Below are 20,788 nucleotides of genomic sequence, written 5' to 3'. Positions count from 1 at the left end.
CACTATTGTCACAAATAATTTACATCCCCATATTCAAAACATATTCTCAAAGTTACATGCTCAATTTTCTCTCTAACAATTAGACAACATTGACTACTTCCTAGGTATTGAGGTGTCTCTTATGTCCAATGATAGCTTTTTTTTTCTGAAACTGATCTTCTTGCCAAGACAAACATAAGTGGTATTGCAAATCTCAGACTAACCAAAATGGGATCTGATTATTTGAATGAACCTACCTACAATAGGTCAGTAGTTGGAGCATTACAGTATCTAACCATCACCAGACTTGAAATCAGTTTCTCTATGAACAAATCATGCCAATTACCATCCTAGCCTCTAGAAAGTCGTTGGTCTGCATTCAAAATCATTCTAAAATATCTTAAGAGCACTTTTCATCATGATGACTTGCATCTCAATCCCGATTGTTCTTCCAAACCTCTATTTATCGGTGCTTTTTCATTAATTGGGGGTGCTGGTCCAGCTGATAGAAAACCAACGAGAAATTAACTTGCCCCCCCTAAGTAGTACCTGTTACCCCCCAAATCTTTTTATTCCAATTTTATTCCTGTTAAAAAATGTGAAATATAGAGAATTTTCGAAGTAAATTTCCAGTATGCACCTCAAAATTTCCGGTAGAATTAAAATATCGGAAATTCAGTTAATTTTAAATTTCTGGTACAACATACCGGAAATTTAGTTTATTTTAAATTTCCGGTATACCGGAATTTTGAACTTTCCGGTATACCGGAAATTTAAAATAAACTAAATTTCCAGTATGTTTTACTTTTTTGTTTTTTAAACGGTTAAGATTTTAGCGACACTTTTGGAGGGTATGATTGTCAATTTTATACTTGTTATTTGTTATTTGTCATCTGATGTTTTTTAAATATGTTTGTTTGTTATTGATGTTATTTTCTTTATCTACTCGAAACATGTACTGGCCAAAAAGATTATGCAATAAAAAAGATGTTCAAACATAAGATGTTCGTACAAAATATACAAATAATACAATTATAACAAAATAAATCTACATAGGTCCTCCACGGACATCAACCAATCTAGCTAATATACTGTGGACCTCACCATCAGGGTTCACCAGACCTATGAGACTATCCAAGTGAACTGCGATGTACTGCAGGCGGCTGTCCTGGTCACCAGTGGGAGGTGGAGGAGGAGGAGGAGGAGGTGGTGGTGGTGGTGGTGGTGGCGGTCGAAGCAAAATGCGCCCAACACGTAAGACTGACGTACCAGCCTCATCAGCATCAGCCCGAGCACGAGTCTCGACTCTATCGACGACCCGCAATTGTATCATCCATGCCTCTTGTCCTCACTGGAAAAAAAATAAAAATATAAGAAAAATATAATTTAAAAAAAAATAAACTACCGGAAATTTCAAATATTTAAAAATTTCCGGTACTTGACAAAATATCAAAAATTTTAAAATTTACGGTATTTTTAAAAATTTATAAAATATCGGAAATTTTAAAATTTCCGGTACAAAATACCATAAATTTCATAAAAATACCGGAAACTTACTTGTTTTCGCAGAATTTCCAGTACATTGTTCAAATTTCCGGTATCGCCCTAAAATTTGAAAAAACCCGATGCTCTCCGCATATTTTTAAAAATGAAATAAATAATTTTAGTTGAATATTTTGGTCTTTTCAATCCTTTGGGAGATACTGGGGTTAATTTTTGAGGTGGCAAGTAGAATTCTCAAAATCCACTCATGCTTCTGCATCTTTCTTGGACCAAATCTCTTCATTGAGATGAACAAAACTCTTATTATTCAACACATACTAACTACAAATAAGTTGATCTTCGGACTAAGTTAGTGTCCTCACTTAAATTTTTTACCTTACAGGCCAAACTTAAATTATGGAGAAGATTACTCTCACCTAAAATAATCTTTCGAAGGGAAAATTTTAGAAGATTAGTTATGCATATTATTGTTTCGGTTTATAATTAACAAAACAAATTTCAGTTCAATCACAACAATTATAATAACAACTATTCATTGAAATAATAGAATAATGAGACATTGTGAAATCTCGTCTCCATTAATTTATTCAAATCAGTTTTGACCAAAGCTCAAATTGTAGAGCCTGCCCCAATAATAATCCCCTGAGAAATCACCATTCTTTTCTTTCCTCTCAATTTCTTCGACGACAATAACAAACGCTATCTGAGCAAACCTATTACTACATTCTAAAAACCAACAATGCAAAACTGAATAGAAAGAGAATGGCAAGGAAACAATATCGTCTTTATATAGTCAACACCTCAACCTCATCTAATAATCCACTCGTGTATACTGTATATACAACCTACTGCAACCTACGCTACCGTCCGCTGTACCTAGACACCGGGATCATGAGTAGTCAGTTCAGCTTTCATGCAAAACAAAAGCTTCAATTCCAGAATGAATTGTTACGACATTGCCAAAAGTGAGGATCCTCCATTAACTAGTACTGCCAAAAATTCTATGTTGACGGCGGAGGAGCAAATGATTGAGATCTTGATGAATGGTCACTCCTTTGCTTAGTCCGCTCTCAATCTCAATACCTCTTTAGCTGTCCTGCGCCGAAAGTAAGACATGTGTTCCTATAAATGGAAAGAGAATTTCAGTTATGACAAGATGTAGAAAAATAGTAATCCATCAAAACAAATTTCCTTTTCCAGTCTCATGATATGTATCTTTTAAACTAGCAAGGGAACAATGGTATTAGATTAATTTTGGTCCTGCTATGCACGATTTACAAAGACCACAGATTATAAAGCATTATATATTTCTAGCAAATAAAGTCGCGTCAAATTTTGCCCCCAAAAACTTGAACGGATTAACAGTTGCAGTGTTTCTGATATTAAATATTTCGAGCAATTGATTTTCATCTCTTGAGTTCAACTAATATGGCTATTGAATTGTACACTTGAGAAAAGGAAAATACCTCAACAATATACAAACATCAAATGCAAAATTTTCCAGCTATAAAGTGAAATTGATTCATATCATACCTGATTAAAACATAGCCCCAAGCCTCTGCTATAAAAGTCAGCATATTTGATCATAAATACACCGCAATCAAACCTGTGCAGTGGCAAAACTTATTTTTAGAAAATAAACGTGCAAATATATTCTGAAAAGTTGGAGAAGCAATGATGCAAGGAATAAAAATTGAAAAGGTATTCAAAACTACTAATGTCAAGATATATTTATTTATATTCATTCCATTTTCAATCCTACCAAGCACACAATAGAGAAGCTCTTCTAAGAAAAGAGCAGATAAAAAAGTTATCTCAAACAAACTAAGAGCAAAAAACTTTTCTCAAATGCAACCATTTTATGGTTAATTTTCAGTTTCCTAATTAAATAAGTTACTCAAATAAATAATTCTTTAGAGTATTGCAATAATATCAAGTTTAGCCGTTTAGGTGACCAAGAATTGTGTCTTAAAAGTTAAAACTAATAACTACTACGGATTGCTAACTTCAATAAACTAGGGTCCCAAGGAACTTTTAATCCAAACAATAATAGACAGAGTCAAACAGATCGAGATGCAAGTTCAAAAAGATCAATGCAAAAAGGTATAGTTATCATAACACAACAACTTTTTAGGTGCCATTTAGCTATGTTTGGGAATTGAGTTTTTGAGGGCTAAGTATATATTTTGATATTTTGAAAAAATTGAAAGAACATGATAAATTATCATATAATAATTCAATCATGCTTAATTCATTTTTAAAAACATTTATAGTGCCCTTAATTTAAAATGAAGATTAAGCCCTCCCCTCCAAAATCCAACTCACAAACAAAGCCTAAAGCAACTATATTTGTTATCAACACTAAATTTTAATTTTAACTTAAAATTGTAAGAAAAATAGAAAAATATTAGTTATGTAATGGTAGTATGAGAGCCTGTAAAATACACGTCGATAAGATTTAGACCACTTCAGAAAAACTTGTTAGATTTTTTTCTCTAAAAAATTAGACATGCTGATAGGTTTCAGTTAAAAATGTAAAGCAATCAATTTTTCTTTGCAAATATCTCATTTTAAGAGAATGAAGCAAAAGCTCTCTAAACTAAATGATAAGTATATAGCATGATTTGCAGAAGATCAGAATACACACCCATTTTCCTGCTCAGGAAGGTCATCCACAAACTCTTTCTCCCATGTGCTTACATCAATATCTTTCCCAGTTTTGTCCCTTACTTCATCTACCAAGTATCTAGCCTGGGAAACACAAATGAAAAACGTTAGATAAATCTTACAACTTGTACATCATTCTTTTGTTTCATATGTAATAAATTCTGCAATATGCGTCTTGGAAAATGACATTCTCAATTAAACTACATATACTAGAATTACCAGCACTTTTAGCACACGGTTATCTTTTCCTTTCAACGAGTCAAGATACTGGAATTTTGCATCTTTTTTATTGATAACCGCCAGGCACCAGTGGATTTCTTGATGGATGGGCACAAATATCTGGTAATGACAACAAATCAGGTAAATGGTCAATGAAAAAACCATTTAAATTGGCTAAAAAAACAGAAAAATGAGTAAGTTCAAACATAATTACTTTATCACAATCAAATAGGTTGTATCCCAATTTCCTTTGACTCGTCCATCTTCTGACAGATTTGTAATCATATCCATCCCTGCCACTTATTAACTGGCAATTCACATTCAAAATAAAAAGAATCAATATCTGACCAATATGACTAAATTACAGATAGTAAATATAAAAAAGAATTAACACCCACACTAATACACCTTAATATAGAAATTACTTAATAAACCTATTAGTTAATTTTGCATAATGTCATGTAAATCATGTATGCCGAAACTCAAAAAAATAGAATTTTATGATCACGTAGTGTATAATGTTGATTTCTATAAAAGTTCATAATGAGAAAAGTACAACCCCCTCCCTTAATAGAAGCTTGGCTTGCCCTTCCTTCTCCTCTTACATTTAATTTTACACTCCCCACACAAAAGACATCCTCTTATGATATGTCATTCCCTGTCATTTAAAATAATTATAGGATATGCTTGTGCCAAATGAAACAATATGAAAAGTGCTTACTCTTTCCAACACTACCTCTACTATTGGGTGAAATTCATGTGAGTATCGTTTCATGTGGGACCATTTTTAAACAGGGGGCCACAAGAATTTCACCCATTGAGAGGACATGTTGGAAAGAATTTGTTACCAAACCTCTTGAAACAATATTGAACTAAAGTGAGGCATTATAGACTCTAGAGATCGTAAAGATCTAAAAAGGAATTAGATATATCAGGCTGATAGGCGATGTGATGAAAATGGTGGTTTCGCTTCTTTAAAGTAATCATAATGACTTGGTGAAGTTTAAGAGTTCTAAATAATGAAAATTCCATTTTTTTTAAATGCCAGGGCTACTGCAGTGCAGCTATTGAATGGGAAGCTCTCTGTCAAGGTTCGGTTTCAGGTGTAGGATGCAGAGTGTCAAAGGAACAAACTTCAACATCCGAAAAGATAAAAATAGATTGGGTGAATGAAGAAATCCTTTTCTATTCCTTGTGGCATAGTTGGCACTGAATATGCTGATTGAAATATTAGAAAACAAATGCCAAACACCAAGTATATTTTCAGGCATTAGTTAATAAAACAGTGAAGGTTTTTCCAATAAGAGTTTAAAAGAGGGAGATAAGAGGAAAGAAAGAACACAAATTTGTAGGAAGTCAAATGTATGTTACTTGAAATTGACCAAAATAATCATCACTATTGTGTCAGAAACCATATTAATGTCTAACTGGGAATAAAGAGGATGCTAAACTATTATGCACAAAGGTTTGGAGGTTAGTATTCCCCATGTGTACATGAACAAATATATGTTTTATGTTAGCTATGAGCTATAACAGGGTTTTGGAGCAATGGCATATACGGAGATAAAAATTTCCTGTTTAAAAATGACTTCAGGAAAATAATGCTCAAGGAAGAGGAAAATGGCTCCCTTTTCTTTAACAATAGCAGCCATCTGAAGGTAGAATTCTTTTTCTAAGCCAACACTAAACTAAATAATTATGGGAAGAGGTATCCTACCTTTTTGTAGAAAAAGGTGTTGAAAAAATGACATTTCAGAAACTTCTTTGGTTCTCTCCGCTCCCTCTCTTTCAGCAACTCAAGGTACAAATTTATCACCTGCACAATTAAGGTAAATCAATCACAATATTTAATTTTGTAACAATGTAGGATCATGATATAATAAGCGAAAGTTCTTTTCAGTAATTCAGCAAAATGAGAAACCAAAAACAATGAACAAACAAGATCACCTCATCATTTAACCATGCACCCGGGAGAAGGCACCGAATCTTTTCTCCCGATAACTCAATATTAGAACTCTCGTGAGCAACCAATATCTTCTTCCTGTAAAACCAAACCCTCAATGAGCTAAAATACAGATTAAACACTTCTCTCAGTAACATATAGCTGAAACATCAAATTATACCGGTTGGACGAAAACGCACGAGAAACCTCATGTTCTTCATCATCCGTTAGAGGGATAAAGGGCTCAAACGGAACTTCCTGTAAATCAGAGTAACATTCAGTAAACCACAATAAGATTCATAGTAAACCAATCCACACAAAGAGTCGAGTACCAACAATAAAAATTAGGGTCTAGACAATAAGTATCCTTACCAATACACTATTAAATGCTACCTATAACTTTTTTTTGAGGATGCTACCTATAGCTTTAATGAGTATTTTCATTCATGCTTTTTCGATATAATAAATAATTTCCTTTTCATCAAACACTTGCTACTCATTAGAATAGTATTGAATTGCGGCCAGCCGTGACTAAACCATAATTGGGGTTCATCAGTAAAATCTATTCCGCAGTATCAAGATTGCTATATAATAGCACTGTTACCACAATTTTAAAATCTACCTCACATCAGAGAAGTCATTCCAAGATAGCGGCGCGGAGCGGCCAACCCTAAAAATGCGATAGCGGGATAGTGTACAGCGAGATGACTGCTCTATTTGATCATTTTTTGGACAAATTACATATAATAATTATAAACATATATTTAATCTAAATTTAAACAAATAACTCAACTTATAAAATATTCATAAATCAAAGCACACGTGACTCTTGAAGTGCATAAACGACTAAGAAGGAAGGTTAATGTTGAATCTCAACTCAAATTTGATAGAAAAGGCAAAAATTATCGTTAAAAAGTTGTAAATTTAAGGGGTAATTTCGGACTTTAAGAGGGTAAAGGATAGCGAGCCAGACATAGCGTACTGCACCGATATAGCAGCCGCTATAGTGTACTGCACCGCTAAGGTGCTTCTCATAGCCGTTCACTCCTCTATAGCGGGATGGAGCCGCTATTAGCCGCAATTGACTACACTGCCTCACATAGACAACATTCACCTTAAACTTCAATACAAACTAAGAAAATAGCGCATTACTACTACTACTCAATTATACAAAGAAACAAGGGCACGAAAAACCAATCGAACAAAAAAATATCAGTTAAAAAAGCAGCAATCACCTCAACCAATTCCTTCTTAGGACGCAACAACTGAAACGTCTCCCTACGCTTCTCATTCAGCTCAATTTGAAAATTCAGACTCTGAATCGTGTCCGTTCTTCTCTGAACACCCTCAAGCAACTTCTTATAAACCTGAACACTCGAAAGATCATGCTCCTCCAAGTTCACAATAGCATTAGTCAAAGCCGAATCCGGCGACGATGCTAACCTCCGCTGAACACCAATTTCAACCACCTTACCCTTACCCTCCAAACCATCAACCTTAGCCTTGGAATCATCAACTTGAATCACTTCCATCATATCAGAATCATCTAAAACCTCCCTCCCGCCACTCTCTTCATCCAAATCAATCACCACCTTCTCCCTCTGAGACACCAACCTACATTCCTCCAACGCAACACGCTTCGCCTTTTCATAATTCCTCACCAGGAAATTCCCCATGATATCTTCTCCGGCGCCGAAGCTCGATACCTTTCTGGCAAGGTCGAATTTTTTAGGCCTGCACGGCGCGTGAACTTCACGGACAAACGGAGGCTTGATATCCGGGTACCGAGAAATCCTCGAAACGACGGCGTATGAGGTCGAAACGATTCGCGTTGTTTCGGAGGAGAATTTGAGTCGCTTCCTGCGGTAATCTGAAGATGAAGAAGAGATTGTGTGATTGAGATTGAGATTGTGGTTGACGGACATGCATTCTTCAGAGCGTTTGCGGTTGCTAGTCGTCACACCCATTGATCGAAACCAAGTGTTTCGACAACGAGCATGTCCAGAAAATCAATTTGGGGATTTAGGGTTTTGGGTTTTCGCGAGGATTTGATTTTGATTAGTACTATAGAAAGTGTAGTGATTTTCTATGTGGTGTTTAAATTCACGGAAATTGTTGTCTGTGTGAGTTGAGAGTTTCTGAAAGACGGTAATTTTGCCGTGTCAGGGGGGAATGGAATTTAGATTTGTTGTTACTTTTTTTCTTTTTATGATTTGAAAGAGAGGGCATGCTACTAATTTTAATTTTAAAATAAAGTAGTGAAAATATTTGAGGTCTTTGAGTTTTGGAAAATACTTACATGGACACAACCATACCACCTGTACTTACACACAACCAATCATATTTTTTTTATTAATTAAAAATTAAAAATTAAATTGTCTCTCTCCCCTTTTATCTCAACCACCCCATGATGCCAATTAAAAACGAGATTAATATTAAATAAATTTATATTCTCTCTCTTTTCATTGGTTGTGCCTAAAAAATTGGATTTAGGTTCGTCTCCATGCAAGTATTTCTCTTGAGTTTTTGGTACCAATTTAGTTACAAAATTATTAATTTTTGAAAAAAATTCAAACAGGGGGATTGAAGTTTAAGACATTACAAATTATGTATTTATCCTTTATATTTTCGAAAATATTAATAGAAAATAATATATTTATAAATGTGGGAAGTTTTAACCGAGAAAAAAAAGAGTCTTTAGTTTTTCGTGGGTATTGGTGTTTCAATCAATTAAGTAATTATTTCAGTTATTGACGTTGTAGGTGATTCTTATGATTCTCGTCCCGGCCACCACCTTTTTATTTAAAATCTGATCCATAATTATGGTCGATTGACTATTGAGATTGCAGAGTAGGCATATACTCTTGCATATACTCTTGCATGCACTGTGTATGGTTGACGCGGTTGTGATAACTTAATGGTTGACGCGGTTGTGATAACTTAATACATTGCACAAATCAAAACAGTTTCATCTCCACCATTTACAACGATAGTCAACATATCTTTTGACACATCTATATTATTTTTTACTCGATTCTGAAAGCATTAAATATCATCGTTATTATCCTGATTGATATGTACGAAACAATTTTATCTATTCTTCAAACCATTTGTTCCCCTACATTTAACTCTCCCCTTAACCAATAGTTTTGACACGCCTTTACTAGCTCAAAATCGCAATAGAGTTCAAACTCTATTTTTAGAAGAGGTTTGTTCGTCGTAAAAAGATGGTTCCACTAACACTCGTGTTAGAATTAATGAAGAAAAAAAACTGAGAAGAAAAGGGGATGAGGTATGCAAAAATATTCATAACACACCTTTATTTATATAAAATTTTCCACATGGATCTGTCGATACAATTAGCTAGTCCATTATAGAAAAAATCAAATCAACCGCCAATAAAATATTGAACATGTGCCTAATAATATAAAATTTAACTGCAAATGGCAATGGCGGAGCTTGTACTTTTGATGTCAAAAGTTATTTTTTTTAATTAATTTAAAAAACAATTATTATTTAATTTAATAATTTAATTAACCTAAAATATTAATATATATATATATATATATATATATATATATATATATATATATATATATATATTAATTTTCTACCATTAATTTTTATTTTTTTTAATTCAATTTATGATGAATAATTATTTATTAATTTAAGTAAAATAAAATTGATAAGATATGTTAAAATAGAAGAAATAAAGTCGGGAAGGCCAGCCAATTCAATTGGCGGGTGCATATAAATTTGAGAGGGCCCTGCCATTTCTTTCATCAAGCCCACTAGAAGTGACTTTTGTGTTGTTTGAAAGAGTGATATCTATCATATAAGAATATTAGATGTTTTGGAAAATCCCATTATATTCTTCTGCTTCCAGAATGCGCCACGTGTATAGCTTTTCCATTCTCCAACTCTTACTTTGCTACATCATGTGAAAATGCTGGAAATACAAGCACAAATTTGTTTTCCAAATCACTTCATTTCTTGCATTTAATGCTCTTTAGTAACTTTTCATATTTCCAAATATTTTATTAACCTTATTTCTAATCAATTGTCTTTTTCAACATATAGCCAAACTAACGCATGATGCACTCAGGCAGATAAGGAGACGTCAGACGTGACCCACAAGCCAATCATCCCAAGTATAAGACTATGGCATCAAATGGAATCGTCTCACGGTGATCGATGTAAGAATGGAAGTGTATATCATCTACTACCAAGTTGTCAATGTACACTCTGAACGACTTTGTCGCTTGGTTCCCTTTGAGTTGGGAGAATGCAGAAGCACACGACATGTCCTCAATATAAGTCGGTAGACATGACCGCCGGAGATGCATGGGAAGTGCTTGAGGATCCAAGCCTGAAAAGTGTTGGAACACATGAATCATTAGTTAGTAATGGCGTTGCAATAATTTAATAAAACACAAGCACTAAAATACCAAGAAATGTTTCCGTTAAAAGTGTGATATTGCTTGTCACCTGCTTCATCTTCCACATATAACCTTCAGATAACTTAGAGTACAAGTAGACCAAACAAGCGGTCCCCCAATTGTACTCATGGATCCACTCAAAGTCTTCTAAGTACTGTAGATAGATGACATCCACGTAAGTGACACTCTTGTCCAAAAAAATGGAAGTGCCAACCAAATACAACATGTATGCTCTTGTATAACATACACTTTATATTGTCTTACTTGCTCATCATCACTAGTGCTCTTCTCTTAGCTCATACGTAAACACTTTATTTAAGAAGCTAAACCTAGCATGATCCCTTCGGGTGAATTCAAACTTCTCCATGGCAGCCTCTAGGTGAACTCCTAAAAGGTCGACCATCAACTCCAACCCCTCGTATTTGGTAATCTTCCCATGATCTAAAAGTTCCCCCTAGCCAAAAGATGCAGCAGACACGAGATATCGTCTAGTGTGATAGACATCTTACCACGTGGTAGATGAAATGATGACATCTAGGGGTGCTCAAAACCAAACCAACCCAATAGAAAACCTCAAACCAAACCAAACCAAACCAAACCAAACCGAAACCGCAAAAAGCCGCATTTGGTTCGGATTAGTTTGGGTCATTTTTTAACAAAACCGCATGGTTCGGTTCGGTTTGCGGTTTGTATTTTGTAAACCGAACCAAACCGAATCAAACCGCATTATGTTACAACATAAAATTTACTTAACTCACATCCAACCCAAACTTAAACCTATTATACATTAGCCTTATGATTATGAACAATTTTCTCATTCTTACACATAATTTCAGTCTTGATCTTCTCAAATCTCTAATAACATTATCGCACCTTCTTTGCCACATACATCTTCTCTCTTCTTCTATAGTCTCTGTACTCTCTTATATTCTTTCTTTTTCAACTTCTCATTTTTATATAAATGTTCTGTATTTTAGTTTCATTTTTATCGCGCATCTTCTTATCTAATCTCTCAACACTTTTTTTTCTTTTTCACCTTCACTAATCTTTCGTCTCTTCAATTTTTTGTTTCATTATAATAATTTTTATATTATTTTATGCTATTATTTTATGTTTAATATTCCACTTTTGTCTAATTTAATTTTTACATATTAAATGGAAAATTGTTGTCAAAATATGACGAGTTTTGTTGTTATTTGATAGTGTATGAATGTCTAAATACAAAATTATATTGTCATCTATATGTGTATGTATGACTCAATAAAATATTTGTAAAAAACCGAACCAACCGAGCCGAACCAAACCGCATTAGTTTGGTTTGGTTCGGATTTTTTTTAAAAGCCAACCGAACCAAACCAAACCGCACTATTTTTTCTCTTGCGGTTCGGATGATTTTTTTCGTCAAAACCGCCCAAACCGCACCGCGAGCACCCCTAATGACATCTCTATGTCATATCTCTCTACAGGCGCATTAAGCATATCATGGTTAATTGTAACATAATCGGTCTTGTACAAGTCACGCATCCCTGATATCTGCAAAACTTCCTGAAACCATGGTTCATTAGGCTAAGGCAGGCCAATAATCTTCTGCATATGGTTGATAATTTTTAGAGGTTCACGTTCATGCATACATAATTTCATAAGAATGAATCCAACAAACATAATTTAATATTACAACATAGGTTCAAAAGAATGAATCCAACTAAATTTCACCTCTCCATCTCAGATATGTCTAGCAACATGGTAAGTTTGACGAGTCTCTTCCAAACCCCTAAGGTGCCTCTGCTGCTTCCTTGGCCTAGGATGTCTCGAGGGCCGATGTTGTCTCCTGGGCCTAGGATGCCTCAGGTGCCTCTAGTGTCTGAGGTACCTCTAGTGACTTAGGTACCTCTATTGTCTCGGGTGCCTGAATAGGTGAACCGAGTCTTCTATGGGAAAATGTTGTCTCTTGGGCCTGGGATGCCTCAAGTGCCTCTAGTGTCGGAGGTACTTCGGTGACTCGGGTACCTCTGTTGTCTCAGGTGTCTAAATAGGTGAACTGAATCGTCTACAGAAAGATGTAGGTCGGGATGTGTGAGGAGGGGACCCTCGACTACTACGGGAAGAGGAGGGAGAAGAAGAAGAAGAAGAAGGCGAAGATACATGAGCCTGAAACCTGGTGCATTTGCATCAACCAAACTAGAAGTAACATGAGCTTGCGATGGTTGACTTTTTTCCTCTGAACGGATGTATGTTATGTAACCCTGTCGTGTGTATCAGCCATAATTTTTGTAATTAGACAGGACAAGTGTTACACAATGAGTTATGTACTAAAAAGACAAAACTTTACAAACAGACTAATACAGAGATGCATCTCCGATTTTTGGACAAACGTTGCAAAATTCTTGAGATGCATCTCCGAAATTTCCTGCAACTATAAACACCGTCAATGGTAGTTTCTAATCATAAAAACAATGCATTGGTCGTAAAAACTACCTATCTAACTAGTTTCTAATCAAGTATTAAATATCAAACATGTCAAATCATTCAATTTCATAGCCTAAACACCAACTTCTACATATTAATACATAAACCCGATATAGGAAAAAAAAAACTTACATATAGTGTCTTAAAGTTGCTTGTTGTTGTAGTATGATGTTACTTGAAGTTGGATATTTGAAGTTGATTGATGATGTTTGCCAGAGTTTGAGAAAATGTAGTTTGAGAGAGTTTGATAAAATGAGTTTTGGAGAGAGTTTGAGTAAGTGAGGAAGGTAAAAAGCTTCAGACGCATATTTGAACGAAGAGCGTCCGAAGATACATTTAGGTTGTTTTTGACAACTCAATTAACTCATTTAGGTGACTTTACCAAACTTGTAGAATAGTAGATACCTACTTTTAAATAAAAAGTTCACCCATCTGTCTAGCTAGGTACCTTTTCCGTCGTTCTCACTACTTTTAATTTTGTGGAACAGAACGGCAATGACACCATCGCAATTAATCGCCGTATCGTCAAAATCTGCTTTTAACCAACTTCTTCTTTCATTAGAACAGAGCAGGTTAATATTGCTTTCTTCTTTTTCTGTATTTATTTATTTATTATTTTGAATTGTCTTCATTCCCTCTGTATTTAACTTGTAAAACACACATTGATAGTAAACAATTGAACGTTTACTAATTAAAATATTATCAATGAAATAATTCTCTCTTGCAATATTATCATACTCAAATTATACAACTACAAAAAGATAGAAGTTTCATAATAATGGAAAAAAAACAACTAAGTTGATCTGTTAGAGTACTCTTTAACCAATGCTGCAAAAAGTGAAGCCCTTTCAAGCAAACGCGATGGTTTCTCATATTCCTTCGCAAAACCTGCCATAAAAATATTCCACAAATTCATTAGTAAACCAATCTAACGACCTAGTTCCGACACTACATATTGAAGAAGTGTTCAGCATTGGACACAGACATTGTAACACAACACTAACATAAAATACATACCTGCGTCTATGACCAAAACCTTGTCACAATCCATAACCGTTGGTATTCTGTGAGCAATGCTAATTATTGTACGATCTGCAAAATCTTCTCTGATGATCTTTTGTATTACTGCATCCGTTTGTGAATCAACCGACGCTGTCGCTTCATCCATGAATAGTATTCTGCTGCGTTTTAGCATGATCCTTCCCAAGCATAGAAGTTGCCTTTGTCCAACACTCCAGTTGTCTCCACCATCAACCACTAACAAAATAGTATACATATTTCAGCTCACATTTTCTAATCACATTCCATTAAACTATTCAAAATTGAGATTTAGAAGAAGACTGTAATTATGATCACCTAAAGCCTCAAGTTTCTCTGGTTTTGCAGCTACCACATCTTTCAATTGGCACCGCTCAAGACTCTGCACCAACAAAAATAAACACAAGTTATTAGTTATGACAAGCTAAAATTATTAACTGAAGTTCCCTCAGACATGAAATATATATTTATATTTATACCTTCCAAATTTCATCTTCGGAATACAATCCAAGAGGGTCAATGTTGGTTCTAACTGTTCCTTGAAAGAGGACAGGATCTTGCGGAATAATTCCAAAACGCGACCTCAAATCATGAAGGCCAACAGTCGAAATGTTGATACCATCGATGATTATATTCCCAGCGGAAGGCTCAATCATCCTAAATAAAACTTGAATGAGTGTTGATTTTCCACTTCCAGTACGGCCAACAACACCAACTTTTTCTCCACCTTGAATGGTTAGAGAGACTCCCTTAAGAACTAGAGGAGTATTTGGCCTGTACCGAACCTGTTCACACCATTTAATATATTCAATCGTCTAATCTTGCAAATAATATTTGTTTACTTGGCCATTCTGATTACAATATATACCTGTAAATTATTTAACTCTATAGTTCCATGACTAGGCCAATTCTGAGGAACAGACTTGTCAGCTATTTTCCATGGAGCTTCTGATGGGAGGTTGGTAAACTGTTTTATCCTCTCAACCGAAACCATTTTGTTCTCAACATTGCAACTCATATATATGGCAAATGACAAAAGACCACTCAGAGCCAGGCCATAGGATAGAGACATACCAACATATTCTGCAAAATTATATTTTCTGTTAGCAAAACATCTTTTATATATATATATATATATATATATATATATATATATATATATATATATATATATATATATATATATATATATATATATATATATATATATATATATATATATATATATATATATATATATATATATATATATATATAAATACTATAGTTATAATGAGATCAAGTTAATATATAAATGATTCTATACTACAAAATTCATTATTTAGGGTTTATGTTTCGATTGACTTATTTGAGTTTATGTTGGAAATTCCGCCTATCAATCATTTGGCTTGCATTAATTGTGTTGGTTTGAAGGGGTGGATTGAGTCACATCTTGCTTAGAGATATGGTTTGTGTAGTGTTTATAAAGCTTAGACAACCCTCATCTTACAAGCCGGTTTTGTATTTCTGAGATCGGTTGGAAAATCTTGTAGTCAAGAACCAACTGCAACGATTACCGCAGTGGCATTTTAAGAATTTGGTGTAAAATACTGATTGGCTATGATGGTTGTTAAACGAAAAGATGGTGAAAATGATTGTACCTGGTTTAACAATCGCACTTGGCAAAAAGATCATAAAAAAGGTGGCAATACAAAGGAAAACCACTGCCATGTAGTCCAAGCGAAACCCAAGCCATTCATTTGCACCATTGTTATGGAAATCCATTCTTAGACTTGCATTCACCCTGTCAATATTTTCCTGAGAAAATGCATTCTGTTTTCTTAAGCTACGTATTGTCATAACACCAGAAAGGGTCTCTGAAAAGTGATGAATCACTGGAGCTTTTGTGATTGAATCAAGACGAGTCAGTTCCCTAGAAGTTGCAAGATAATATTTCTGCAAACCAAAACAATGTAAGCAACAGAATAGGACCAATTTGCAAGATAATATTACTATAGGAGTAGGTATATCATACCCTATACCAGTTGTAGAGCCAGACCAGTGGAATTAAGAGAAAGACAGTCTCCCAAGAATTCTGGCATGTGACAATGAGGATACTAAGTAATGTTAAGTAGGCTATCATTACAAAGTTTGCAAACATTGGAATTGTTATATCCACCCACAGTATATCAGTAGATACCTAAATAATTCATTACAAGAGTAGAGTTAGTAAGTTCAAACATTACTACTAGAGCATAAACCAAATATTAAAAGGGTTATTGAACGAAACTCACACGACTCAAAATTCTGCCAGAAGGAGTGGTATCAAAGAATGACATTGGTGCATGAAGGATACTTTGAAGCATTCCAACGAAGAAGCTTTGAGATGTCTTTAAACCCAAATACGTATACAAGAAAGCTCTTACTATAACAACTATGCATGCAACAACAGCTATAGCAGCATAGACGGAAATGAAAGTAACTGAAGAAATGCCAGAACCATCTGACGTAGCAATTGCTAACCAATAGTCACAAGCCAAAAATGACAACACCCACCCCGCTGACATTGCTACTACAAGTGCTATTCCCCACCATCCAAATGCTTCTGTGAAATATTGTTTGTATACTTTAAGGCTAACATGTCCAGTTTCTCTCCCCTCATCTTCAATGAGCTTTGCTGCAGTTTTATTATCAGACTTGGATTGATCTTGAGAAGACTGCTTTTCACCGCCGCTTTCTTTTTCTTTCGATGCAATGCGAGCAAGTTTTGGAGATTCAGCTGAATCATCACTAGTTTTGTCTCCCGTTTCTGCTATTTCCATTGAGGATTCGTGAGCTGCTACAAGTGCACCAAAATCTAGTCCTGCTTTGAGAAGATCATCATACTTTCCACTTTGCACTACTCTCCCATCACGCATCACCTTTAAAGTTGGTGTCAAAATGTTAGAATAATAGATGCTATGCAAGAAAAAGTCAAACATTTAAGGGACTTGTGAACATATACATACCATTATAGAGTCAACATTATGCAAGAAATCAACTTGATGGGTTACAAGTAAAACAGTCTTATCTTTCAGAGTTCCCATGATACATTCCTGCAAAAGCATGGAGAATCACTTGTGATTTGTATTAGAAATCTATTCTGAGAAACATTATATAACTAAACTAGAAATTTTAGCTTTGTGCTTACCTTAAAAATAAAAGATCCTGTTTGAGCATCAACAGCACTGAATACATCATCAAGGAGATAGATGTCAGTGTCCTGATATACAGCTCTAGCAAGCTGTATGCGTTGTTTCTGACCGCCGCTAAGGTTTATTCCGCGCTCTCCAATCTCGGTCTCATCACCATCTTCCATCATTTCAAGATCCTTCTCAAGGCAGCACACTCTTAAAGTTTCCCTGTACTTGTCCATGTTCATTGGTAAACCAAACAATATGTTTTCTTTGATGGTTGCGTTCTGAATCCACGATGTTTGTGCTACATACGCTGTTGTCCCACAAACTCTAACCTGTAAGATTTTATAAGTAATAATGACAAATGATAAACATTTAAAGTAGACGTACTCAAAACATTCACAGATCAATCGTATACTGTTGCAGATAATGTTTGGTGAGCAATTTAAGTTTTTAATAACAATTTCCAATCATGATGAACCAAAATACTATTCTTCTTTGCAAGAAGAAGCAAATAACTTGAAGTGCAAGAAAATAAAGAAACTAGAAGAGTTCAAAGCAAACATATGTACCTTTCCTGAGATCTTGAACATTTCTCCCAACAAAGAAGCCAATAATGAAGACTTGCCTGAACCAACAGTTCCTACAACAGCAGCATGATTTCCTTTCTTAATTTCCAACTCTTCAACTCTTAAAGCATCATTCTCATCGTTATCATCCCACGAGAATTTCCCATCTTTTATCTCCACAGCTATATCACCATCACAATTCTCCACTTTTTGCACTGCATTCTCATCCATTTCCCTGCTCATCATGAACTCATCCAACCTCGCTAAAGATATTATTGCTTGAGAAACCATCATAAGAGCCTGAGGAAAACTCCTCAAAGGCTCTTGAAGTATCTGGATAATCGAAGTTATTGTGAAAACAGTGCCGGGATTCAAAGGAATTCCAATAAAAGTTGCAGTTCCAAAGGTAAGAACAGTTACAACTAATGGTGCAGCAGACAATACTCCATAGTTAACAGCAAAATTGTACAAGAACTTCCCAATCCATCCATGCTCGGCTTCACGAAACTTTCGAATTTTGTTACCGAAATACTCTTCCCACGCTTGAAACTTAATCACACGCATATTGTTAAGCAATTCATTTGTCGCCTTCAGTCTCAAATCGCGGCTCGTCATTATCTGAAACTGGAAACCATTACTACTCTTAGTTCGATATGTCGTGAAGAAAAAAACTACCGCAGATCCAAGAAATGCTGCAACAGCAGATACACCAATATAGCTATATATAAGAACCAGTGCAGCAGTAACTTGCAATGGCATCAACCATATAGGATGTAACTGCATCATCATATCTGAGAGTTGTTGAGCATCAACAGCCATATGATTCACAATTTGTCCTGTTCCATGAGTTTGTCTTGAAGAACTCGACAATCTTAAACCCTTTTTGTAAACCGAAGTGATTATGCTTGAGCGAATAAGCATACCGAGTTTCTGACATTGGAAGTTGTATTGATGGGCACTAAGTACTTCAACTGATTTTGCTACAAAAAGGATCAATATCAAAACAATACCTTCACCAGCAGTGCTATCTTTCCTCGATGTGAACTCAATAAAACTCTGAATCAACAATGGACCAACATATATAAGACAAAGCTTAATGAATGCAAGGAAAGCAGTGAAAGCTACGTGTTTCCAGAAACACCTGACAAGGGTTAGTCCAACAGGATGCTTACTGTTTTCATCTGCTTTTGGCCAATTGTTTTGAAAAAGTTCAGACATTTTTTCTGCTCTACACTCAAGAGGAAGTGAGGGAACATCTTCTAGGTTAAGGGGTGTTTTGTAACCTTTATTAAGTAAAGGGTTTATCCATAACCAAACTGATTTGGATAAAATTGAAGAACTAGCATAAGGACTCAAAGTTCTATCCCTCGAATTCAATGGATATATCGCTACTTCATCGGATATTCTTATCACTTGAATCCCTGATGACCCTTTTATGGATATCACAAAAAAGAACACAGATAATGGAAGGTTAACCAGTGAGAATATGTCATCTATTCTCAAACTAAGTTCCAATTTTTCTTCACCTAAAGTTACAAACCGAACAATAGCTGAAGCAGCAAACAAAGCAGCAATCACAAAGTTTGCTACCCAATAGATTCTTAGTGATAAAGGGTGTTTGAAAGATTTGAACTTTTTCTCATGTATCATTAGAACCACTATCACTATGTTGACTACTGCTTGAAACAACCGAAAAAGCGCTTCTATTTGTTTCCATGAAGCAAAGTTATTGGTTTGAGTAAAAGCCAAAACTCCTAGAACAGTGTAAGTTATAGCCAAAAGGATAGTTACCAACAAAGGTAGTTTGAACAAAAATGTGATTCTATAGTCAGAATCTTTCTCCTGCAGAAGTGGTTTTGTGATTGAGGAGGTAGAGTTGGAAGCTGAGTTGAACCTTGAGTAGAATTTGTGAGCTGCAAAAGCTAAGAGAAAGAGCAAAAACAAGAAATCAAGAGCAGAAAGAAGAAGTCTTTGAGGACATGGAGATAGAAAAAGAAAGGTTAACCATTGAAGTATGAGGTTTGGTGTAGAGGAAGATGAATCTATAGGCCAAAGGGTGCATGAAGGAGAAGTTAGCCATGAATAAGAAGAAGACATGGTTAAAAGATTATGTTAGAAAATACATATGCAAATGTGTCTGTGTATTATGGAATGTATGGTCTCTGTGTTTGAGTGTTTATAAAAGAAAGAAAAGATTTACTTTTTGTTGGGATATGAATTGACATAAGTTTATTTCAATTTATTTTGAAAATTGTCAAGTATACTAACGTTGGTGTCATTCAATTGACTGGTATCAATTTGAACACAACTACACTTAACTACTATCATAGTACTCCACATGAATTTTTAATGACATTTAAATGTGTGGGGCCTTCATTTGTGTTTTTTTCCAGAATAGAATCAATGTTAGTATCTTGATCTTTTTGCATTTTTGGGTAGTTGGTAGATCGAATGGTTGTAGTTTTAGAATCCTATTGAAAGATTTAGAAAACATTTATATGAATCACGAAATTCATCTCTATGACATGTCCTCTTATTCTACCTATAATGTTGGGCACTTGTTTGCCAATACACCAAACGGGGGTTAAGCACATTTTTAGCCTACCCGGGGAAGGCATTGGCTAATATGCATAAGGATTTTCCTTATGCACCATGCATAAGTCAATCTAAGCTATTGGATCATGTTTTTAATCCAGTATTGAGTATTGAGTATTGAGTGGTGAGTATTGAGTTTTGAGTAGTGAGTGTTGAGTATTGAGTAATAACAATTGATCTTTAGAATTTGATCTAATGATCCAAGGGTCCATAATA

The 20,788-nt window shown here is 34.9% G+C and overlaps 2 protein-coding genes across 2 annotated transcripts; both read right to left on the bottom strand.

Annotated features, from left to right (window-relative positions):
- Nucleotides 1–2,023: 2,023 nt before the first annotated feature.
- On the bottom strand, nucleotides 2,024–8,518 carry LOC131595205 (ubiquitin-like-specific protease ESD4). Its single transcript, XM_058867501.1, has 9 exons — nucleotides 7,546–8,518; nucleotides 6,492–6,568; nucleotides 6,316–6,409; nucleotides 6,086–6,184; nucleotides 4,583–4,675; nucleotides 4,369–4,488; nucleotides 4,130–4,233; nucleotides 3,016–3,088; nucleotides 2,024–2,604 (listed from the first exon to the last, which is right to left on the bottom strand). Exons 1-9 carry the CDS (start codon nucleotides 8,275–8,277, stop codon nucleotides 2,542–2,544), a joined length of 1,455 nt encoding a protein of 484 aa, XP_058723484.1. The 5' UTR covers nucleotides 8,278–8,518; the 3' UTR covers nucleotides 2,024–2,541.
- Nucleotides 8,519–13,921: 5,403 nt separating this feature from the next.
- Nucleotides 13,922–20,192, bottom strand: LOC131595204 (ABC transporter C family member 14-like). Its single transcript, XM_058867500.1, has 11 exons — nucleotides 17,981–20,192; nucleotides 17,423–17,743; nucleotides 17,241–17,327; nucleotides 16,527–17,153; nucleotides 16,268–16,432; nucleotides 15,894–16,188; nucleotides 15,122–15,336; nucleotides 14,733–15,038; nucleotides 14,572–14,635; nucleotides 14,233–14,472; nucleotides 13,922–14,103 (listed from the first exon to the last, which is right to left on the bottom strand). Exons 1-11 carry the CDS (start codon nucleotides 20,072–20,074, stop codon nucleotides 14,009–14,011), a joined length of 4,509 nt encoding a protein of 1,502 aa, XP_058723483.1. The 5' UTR covers nucleotides 20,075–20,192; the 3' UTR covers nucleotides 13,922–14,008.
- Between the last annotated feature and the right edge of the window lie 596 nt (nucleotides 20,193–20,788).

This window comes from Vicia villosa, linkage group LG4 (genome assembly GCF_029867415.1).
Source record: "Vicia villosa cultivar HV-30 ecotype Madison, WI linkage group LG4, Vvil1.0, whole genome shotgun sequence".
Taxonomy (NCBI): Eukaryota; Viridiplantae; Streptophyta; class Magnoliopsida; order Fabales; family Fabaceae; genus Vicia; species Vicia villosa.
The sequence above is the reverse complement of the archived record's forward strand: the minus strand, read 5'-3'. Positions and strand labels throughout refer to the sequence as shown.

Coding starts and splice junctions, on each gene's coding strand:
- LOC131595205 (XM_058867501.1), bottom strand. CDS start 8,277: ATGGGTGTGACGACTAGCAACCGCAAACGCTCTGAAGAATGCATGTCC. Junction 6,569..7,545: donor CTAAGAAGGAATTGGTTGAG/GTGATTGCTGCT, acceptor TCTGATTTACAG/GAAGTTCCGTTTGAGCCCTT. Junction 4,676..6,085: donor ACACCTTTTTCTACAAAAAG/GTAGGATACCTC, acceptor GTGAATTGCCAG/TTAATAAGTGGCAGGGATGG.
- LOC131595204 (XM_058867500.1), bottom strand. CDS start 20,074: ATGTCTTCTTCTTATTCATGGCTAACTTCTCCTTCATGCACCCTTTGG. Junction 17,328..17,422: donor CAGGATCTTTTATTTTTAAG/GTAAGCACAAAG, acceptor ATGCTTTTGCAG/GAATGTATCATGGGAACTCT. Junction 17,154..17,240: donor ATAATGTTGACTCTATAATG/GTATGTATATGT, acceptor CCAACTTTAAAG/GTGATGCGTGATGGGAGAGT.